This window comes from Mizuhopecten yessoensis, unplaced genomic scaffold (assembly GCF_002113885.1).
Source record: "Mizuhopecten yessoensis strain PY_sf001 unplaced genomic scaffold, ASM211388v2 scaffold10845, whole genome shotgun sequence".
NCBI lineage: Eukaryota > Metazoa > Mollusca > Bivalvia > Pectinida > Pectinidae > Mizuhopecten > Mizuhopecten yessoensis.
The window spans coordinates 67,449-76,747 of NW_018408750.1; the positions used below are offsets into that span (position 1 = coordinate 67,449).

The following is a 9,299-nucleotide window of genomic DNA, read 5'->3' on the forward strand; positions in this document are numbered from 1 at the left end:
GGTTGTGTTTGCTTTGATTGGTTTATCGGATCAACTTGCTTTTTTTGAACAGACGGTTCCATACTACAGTAAGACTAACATCAAGGGAGATAACTGTGACACTTAATAAGGCATGAAGGGAGATAACTATGACATTTAATAATATATGAAGGGAGATAACTGTGACACTTAATAAGGCATGAAGGGAGATAACTGTAACACTTAATAAGACACGAAGGGAGATGAGTACGCGGACCAGATATTGATCAAATTGACAACGACAAAGAAATGAACGACGCAATGAGTTTATTGGTATATGAATGTGTTTATATGGTTTTCGCCTCATTTACCAACAATAGGCTGAGACACGTTGCTCCTGAAAAAGAATGTTCAGAAAAAATAAGGAACATATAGTTGAATTTGTAATTTTGTAAAATTGGTGTTATTGACTCAGTGACTTTTTTAACGTATTTACATAATAAGTATCTATAAGGATGCTGTTTTTGTGGTAATTATCTATACAAATGTATTTGTTCTTCTGCTTTTGGTATGTTTTTACAACGACTTTAAGTGCCTGCAGGTAGGGCGTACGAATTGTACCTGCTGCCCCCATTGCCTGATCGTAAGAGGCTACTAAATATGGGAATTTATCTTTTCTCTTCTTTCTAAACAACTTTCTTCTTCCTAATGTCTGCTTTGACAATGCCTTCAGTTGAGCGTTCGCCCCTGTCCCCTAGCCGAGACATACCAGAGTCTGTCAACATGGTAGTTTCTACTCGTGCTTAACGCTCAGCAATTTAGGAGTGGGACGACTGGTTCGCCCGTTGTCAGTATAATGTGACCGGGTGTGATGTCCTGCTGGGTGCCTTCGGCAGTGTGTTTAAGTGTGCATGTGGTAGTGCTATAAAGTCGGCATCAGTTCCGCGCTATCACAAGGAGACAAACATGAACATATCGCAGCCTCCCAAAACACACACGAATACACTACACGCATGGATCTAGCACACAGGGGAGGCTGTCCTTAAATGACCATAAAAAACAAACTAAACCAAACCAAACCAAACAACGACTTTAAACCATTGTTATGTTTATGTGAGTAAGTTATTTATTGTCCATGTCACAGTCAGTATTGAACCTTTAGGATCTAGTGGGGTATCTTAGCATCAATACATAACAGTAGAATTCGTTTTTGTTTTGTCCTCAGTTTTCAGTATTAACGGTCACCTTCAAAAATATTTTAATCTTACGCAATTTAGGCCGCAAAATATGATGGCATATTACATTGATTTGCTTCATATTCGACACTTTTTTGATATAAGTGATATTAGATTAAACTCACATAAGCAATTACAGGACATTTAAGTAATAATAGCACGAACAAATTTAAAGCCAGTTTGTTGATGCGATTTGAAATTAAATTATTCTCAATAACTCACATTTTTTCACATATAAAGTAATGACCGGCGCTGCATCTTTCGTCTTGCCAGACAAGATCATCTCCGTCCCAGTTTAGCATGAGACAGTTTTTGGACCAGTTTCCATTCGGGAAGCCCGTATCCCACTTAGTAAAGGGCCCAGCATACTGACCAGTCTCTGCCCATCGGTACTGGCCTTCGAAGATGAAGTCGGTTCCACCAATGAAAAACGGGAAAATGTTGATGGCTGAGAATATAAATAGATAAAGGTTAAATTATTAGTCTTATTTATTCGACAATTGTATAAAAAAAACCACCCACTTATAATCAGTTCTTAAAATAAGACTTCTCAAAGAGTTCAAAACCTCGGCAAATGTCCTCTATATCCTACACCATTATGCACGTGTGATATAGTCGTATAGTCTTACATAGCTGAAAGAGACTATATTCTATTGGTGAGTCCTCAATGTTGATTTACACTTGTGCTCGTTTATTTATTTTCGTCAATTTATGAAAGCTGTTGGCTAATGTTCTAATTAGTTATTTTTTTCTGTCAAAATACGAAACCAATATATGTTTTTTTCAAAAATGAATAACGCGACAAAATAGACCCCAAAAAATCATTTAACTTTGATCGTTCAAGCCTATAAATTCATTAGAAAAAGAAAATTTAGATAACTAGTTTTATTGTACAGAGTCGTGTGGTATTTGATTCTATTTAACGTTTCTCTAGTTTGACGACTGTTTCTTGTGCAAAACAATTTCTTACTTTTTGAGATTTCCGATAGAACTGTAATATAGATGTTAAGAAAAAATACTTTCCTTAACCCCAGGAATGCTTTCTAATGAGAAACCTAAAGTTAACGAATTATCTGAAATTCATTAACTTGGGCCTGGGTGAAACGTTGTGTCCCAAAACGGTCCGTGTATTTCCTATTTTCCTAATAATTTGATAATATTACAGATTAGACGTAATAGGCTGAGGTAATCGTACGTATTTTATCCTCACTGGATAAAAAGTGTAACTCAGCCAAACTATTCACTTACTTTTCAGGACATTGGCGATGATATAGAGGAAGTCGTGTTTATCCTGGGTGTCATCAGACGCCAGCCACCCATGTAGCTTCTTGCACTCTATCTGCAAACAAACGGACACCCATTTCAAGCTTTCAAAGAAGAAATCAGACAATCTGCACAAAATGGGAGCGGCAACATCTGTAGGTGTGTCGGTGGCATTAACAGATGGCTGGAAGTCTATTATGAATGGTCAATTGATCAACACACATGCATTTATGAAATTGCGTCTGCAAATGGAACAGTAACAATTTCACGTATTTCATAAATAATTTTATGACCTCAAATTCTTAATACAATGTACATTAGTTTAGTTTAAACGTATTTTATTGCAATATTATTACAAACGCATTGAACAAAAGTTATTGCAACTTGAAAACGTTGTGTATTACTGTTTGCAAAGGCATTGCGGTTTGAGCGTATCCTGCTTGAAAAATCCCCAAGGAAAATAATCTTAGTACGAGAAAAGAAGCGGGACTGTTTTATTTTTTTATTGAACACGAGCAAACATATCCCTTTTTATGTAACGGCAGATAGACAAAAAAATCCTCCCTCGGTTCTTTTAATTTCTTTATAAGCGTTACAAATAGAATATGTGTAATACAAGTGTAAACTCAAAAAAGTTGAGATTCATAAATTGTCATACATAAGGCTTGTTGAAGATTTTTCTACCCCGAGAGCTGAGATTCATAAATGATCGTATCGAAGGCTTGTACAAGATCGATCTACCCCAAGGGTTGATATTCATGAATTGTCATACCCAAGGCTTGCAGGATCTTTAATTGATCCAAATGCTGAGATTTATAAAATGTTTTACCTAAGGTTTACAGATGTGTTTATTTATTCCATGGGTTGAAATAATACATTTTTATACCTAAGGCTGGCAGCTGTGTTTATTTATCTATTTATTTTATTTATTTATTAAGGGTTGAGATTATAAATTATCAAACCTAAAGTTCGTCGAAAAATATGTAATTTAAAAATCTTACTTCTAGGGTCGAGATTATTCCATTTCACGCATTTGTTTTTAAACATTTCAGAGGTAAATTTACATAACAAACCTCGGCTGAATTCCAGTTGGTCCTCTGCGCATTGACATGGATGCAATTTTCCTTGAATTCCACCCATCCGTGTTCACATTCAGCGTGTACCAAGGAGACCGCTAGTAAAACAATACGTTTGGTAAGTAACGTTGTCAATTCCTTGAAGGAACTACTTTTTGTTTGTAAAAGTTCATCTTAGATAAAGAACAAAAATACACAAAACGGAGACGTCACATAGAAATGGACAAACATAAATATTAACCATAAAGAACGAGAAACGGAACTCATTGTCGACACTGAAAGAATAGAAATAGAATAGATACACCAAAACAAAAGGAAAAGACATGGAATCGATAAACATGACACCAGGTGGTAAGTTAAGCAAGTGTCATCGTCATGCTGTCTCCCAAAAATCCCTAGGAGAGTTCATGTCTGTCACCAACGATCGATAAAACAGGTAATTTACCGAAATATTCATAACATCACTTCATTCCGAAAATACTGATTATTTAAAATCTTCACTCTTGTGATGTAATAATATGGTTAAAGAAAGGTCAATAAATTAAGTTGAAGTAAATACACGTAAGGCTTAACACAAAACAACCTTCTAGTCAAAAATGTACTAAGTACTAATTAGACTCTGGCCCCGGGATCGTAAACTTCGTCCATATATATCTGGCATATATAGATTAAAACTACTTTCGTTATCATTTTTTTGTATATATTTCCATTAAAGTTATCTATTCTATCCGTTCAGACTAAGTCTGTCTAAAGATAGTACAGTATACTTACCGACAATAACACAAAGTATAACACATTCTTTTATATACATCTTTGCTATATTGTCGTGGCGGGTCTAGTTAGAAGACCTTGATGTCTCTACTATAGGGCACTATCAAACAGACCTAGATACACCGTTTAGAGCCGACCTCGATAGATAAAACTCTGTTCTTGTTATCAAACCATTTCTTGTGTTCCATTTACATAACAATCCTGTTCAGAACCTTATAGATCTCGACATAGGTGACCCCTATTACCAACCATGTAAACCAGGACCCGTATTACTGAAATCGTTCTCATGATCGATCGTGGATTCGGTGCTCTACTAACTTTCTTGTAACTTGCCTTTAACATTTGCAACGGTTAAAACTCAAGTATAGATATTACAACTGGTATTCAGCTTCACGCTTTGCAAAATCTTTTCAAATCATCGACAAATGTGATTATGGCAGATTTTACAATATTCTTAAAATGAATCTACTATCAACCACCAAATTTTAGAACTCATTTTCTTTCATCAAAACAGATTTTGTTTTGAAGTAGCAGTTCTTTGCAATATTTTATATCGTTATTCCTATACATACAATTCTCTTACCACATTTTCTTAAATCATTACCATGACAAGTCGGCACACACTATTTCAGTTTTTTCTTGACATACTTTCATTTGCTTGTTTTTAACATTCACACGTTCTTAAAACTCTTATTATGGGGTATATATGATAAACCTAGGTATAATTGGAGCAAAAAATATATCGAAAGTAAAGCATTTTTTTAATCTGCAGTACCTTATATTGTAAAGGACAGAATTTTTATCAAATAAAATATTTTAAGTTTCTGGTAACAAAATCACTTATATGCAATATGCTAGAACTCATTACATGTTTGCAAAATTAAGAATGGAACATAAGTGAACAACATTGTTAAAATAAAACGAAACAAAAATGTCTTAAATTTTGATATTCGAAGTTATGTTGCCAACGTTACATTAGACAGATTATAGCACGACATCAGGACAGAATTATGTTAGCAACGTTAGGATTGATTACAAATGAATCCCATCAAACCTGTTGACTAATAGTCATAATGTTTGCAGAAGCTAACAAATAGTTAAATTTCAATCTAGTGCTATTTTTGAGTCAATACAACAAATCATTTTAGCACAGTGCTATGTTAGCAAAATGTGAACAGAACAGCATACACAAATTACATGTTCATCCTAGAAAAGACTATTTGTATTTCATTAAAGCTAGGTATCATATATCATGATCTTAATCCAAGTAATGCTTTGTTGAATCTTTACATGTATATGTATTTAACAGATAATATTGGAGATTTGAAATAGAATAGTATCCCCTTTGACTGTGTGATGCTACACTTGATGCACAAATTAGCTCTAGGTGATCATGATATTTCATCAAATGAACAAATGGCCCTAGATTATACTTTCGCAGCTAAATTAACCATAATCATTTCTCATGACCCTAGCTAATAGGAAACTGATCCTACCTTTTAATTCCAAGATTAACAATAGTAGTTATTTTGTAAGTTGTAAATATCTACTACAAATAAACTGTTGTTTATTATATACATAAGTTAAATTCCTCTGAAATAGCAGTTTTCACACTAGCAACACAATTTATATCTACTAATTAATAGCATAAGAAACATATTCTGTCCTAGTTGTAGTGTTTGAGCGTAATATCTGTCCATATTAGTAACATTAGCAACAAATTGCACATAACAGACATCAAGAGTGATAAATAGGTATTGTATTATTTTGACTAACATTTAAATAATTCTTTCGTTTGTTTCAGAAATAAAGAAAATTAACGGAGAATAAAAGAGAAATAAAATGTTCCAAACATTCCTTGTTGCTTTCATTACTAAAAGGACAGAAAGTAAATGAATATCAAATAATTTATTAAAGAAACAAACACTTTTTGTTTTGCTACCATTTGGTCCATATTGACCCTCTATATCAGCTGTGCTTACAGATGCTTACTGCAGGCAGTTTGTATATAATTAACACACGGCAACATTTGGTGACATCAAACAGGACAGACGTTTCCAATGTTATGATAGCAACATTTTCCAATTCCTTCTTTTCGTAATGCAGAGTTATCTGCTCTTGTGAGCAGGTATTGATTGTTACGTCATTAGTTTGTGTGAGAAAATTACGTCGTTTTCTCAAAAATTCATGACGTTACTCTCATAAACTAATGACGTAACAGTCAATACCTGCTCACAAGAGCAGATAACTCTGCAATACGAAAAGACGGAATTGGTACATCTAAATATGACCATAGTTGTAAGGTGTAACAAATGTACTTCTGATCACAGGGTGAGCTGTTTGATAGCAAATATGACAGAATGACATGTAAATACTTGATTATTGTGATCATGATTTTGCAAACATGAATTTTCAAAGAAGGACAGAAAGATGTCATGTTAGCAACATAATTTAAAATCATGTTTTCTTTTTGTATTGAACTAGATTTTTTAACATATAAAAGTGTTAACTGAAAGGTGAGTAGTCCCCAATATCAATAACATTCACAATGATTGTAGAAAGTGATGATTTCAAGTTTCAACATTAACTTGAAAATGCAATAATGGATGCACAGTAGATTCCTGAACCAGAAAATATCCTATCCGAGAATAAAAAAAACTCTAAAGCAGCAAAACTATAAAATGATATTGTTTATATTTTTACTTTAATTTATTCACCATTAGAAGCAGATCTAATAAAATGATATGATATTTTGCTATGTTCTTGTGCAATTGAATTAAAACAGTTTACTTCCATAAGACAGAAAATGCTGAGTTATTGTGAAATCCGCCATATATATAAATTTAATCAAAGGAACAAGAAAGGCTCGAGCACATAATCTGAGCTTGAGCTTAAAATCGGTTTCATGAATACAGGCCCAAGTCTTTAGTTTGAATCATACGTACCGGGTCCCTATTATTGTCGAGCTGGCATACTCTATTGACGAACACATACCTTATACAATTAAATATCAATAGAGCATGCACATCTATAGAACACGTACCACGTACCGGTTAGAGACAATGCAAGTCTCTTAAAGAGTACCACATAGTACACACAACAGTAATTTGAGCTTAAAAGCAATACAACTAGAACGAAATATAAACAATTAAAACAGTTACATGAAGATGATTGGAACATTACAAGGCGAGTATGACCAGGTGTTCCTGAAGGGAAAGCGTCTTTTGCTTCATCGTAAATCTAGGTAAATTATTTGTAATGTCACATCCTTAATGTGAGAACTGTAGTAGCAGCAACGAAACAACAAGGCACAAGTTATGAGCGTAAGCAAAAACATCGACTTTATATAACACAATGAACAAGGCAAGGCAATCCATAATAGCCCCCAGTGGCAATGGTTTCTTTAGCCGTATCTCCCAGGATCAACCTGCTTAAAGGAAGTATCTTGATCCAGAATGATCACTAAAAAAGGAAATTCGAAAACATTCACACAATAAATAATTAACTTGGTAAATTCTAGTAATTTATATTTCTACCTTTTAAGAAAGATGGCAAACTATTCGTTAGTGAAAGCCTGACTGACATCATCTTACATGAAACATTAATAAATGAATACGATAGACATACTATTTTAATACAACTACATGATTGGCCAATATCTGATTTTAAGAAGGTTTCGATATGGTACGCTATCAACATTTTTCATTAGCTGTAGAAAGATTCATCAACCGGAAGTACGTTTGGTATTAGCATTGGACAGAACATTATATTAGTGGGCGGTTTACAACACACAGAATCCCAGTTGTTTGCTGATAGGAATGACAATGTTTTATTTTAGAAATATCTTCATTCAACATACAACAGTATATTATATGCATCACAAATACGATGGTCTTTATCAAAATGTATTTAGGTTTTGTTCATTCATAATACCTTACAATGTCTGTATTCCCATTTTCACGTTTAAGAGATAAATTATTTACTGTGTTGTTAAGAATGTATACTATTTGCACATGTATCAACAAAGTGAAGCGACTGACAAAATGAACAATGATTATAAAAAATAAATACAAAACTCTCCTCAATTTTTAGAGGTTTCCTGTTTGTTTCTCTGGTTTTGCCAGATTTGATATTGAGTGTCTAAATATTCGCCTTCTACATACGAGAATCCAAAATATCTAACAAGCGAGCTAGGTTTGTTTTTCTATTTCTTCATTTAATATCCTAATAGTTTCCCCCCCCCCCTTGCCTGTTTGCATTTATCTGTTATATTTTCATTTATGTCTGATATTTCAACGTTAGTCATCATATCTGTCAACATTTAAGTATCCTCTACAAAGGATGACCTTTTTTTGGCCCTGGTATTTTCGGATTGTCTCCTCTTTAGTTTGTCATAAGACATTGAGATGTTATATTGTATTATATGCGCAAAAACTAAAGCAAAAGTTTGCCCGAAAGTGAGTTTTTTGGGTACCAAAAGGGCTAGGGTAAATCACAAATATAATTTGCTGCTAAAACAACTAAAATAATACCATTTCTGATTTTGAAAATATGTATAAATGAAAAAGGTATATATAAAAGAATAAAAAAGTTGCAGAAATTCAATCAAAGATTGTTATATAAAACGGATGATTAAATCAAGAGGGTCTTTTAGGTCATTTTCAAATGGAAAGTGTTTTGTTTTCTCAACAATTTCCATTCTAACTGATATTTTAGGTTGACATTTACATTTTTATTCGTTTGAGTAAATTTACACAAAATACATATTTACTACACACTTTCCTTTTTTAAACCGAGGTATGGCTTTTGGACACATCTCTTACTTGGAAAATTTCCAATACCTCTATATCTTAAGTGAATTAAAAGGTGCAGGACACCATTTATATGCTATAAGTATAAGATATTAATATTGTATATTATTTATATCACATAATATATGCTCAGCACCTGTGGTTGAGTGAGTTCCAGGTCCTTATTTGATTTCTTACAATTAAAA

At 33.3% G+C, this 9,299-nt stretch overlaps 1 protein-coding gene across 1 annotated transcript; it reads right to left on the minus strand.

The window, feature by feature from the left end:
• Positions 1–271: 271 nt before the first annotated feature.
• LOC110462905 (lectin BRA-3-like) lies at positions 272–4,422 on the minus strand. The gene is made up of 5 exons (XM_021517145.1): positions 4,304–4,422; positions 3,530–3,630; positions 2,442–2,532; positions 1,416–1,641; positions 272–355 (listed from the first exon to the last, which is right to left on the minus strand). The coding sequence occupies exons 1-5, from the start codon at positions 4,341–4,343 to the stop codon at positions 322–324; spliced, it is 492 nt and encodes a 163-aa protein (XP_021372820.1). The 5' UTR covers positions 4,344–4,422; the 3' UTR covers positions 272–321.
• Between the last annotated feature and the right edge of the window lie 4,877 nt (positions 4,423–9,299).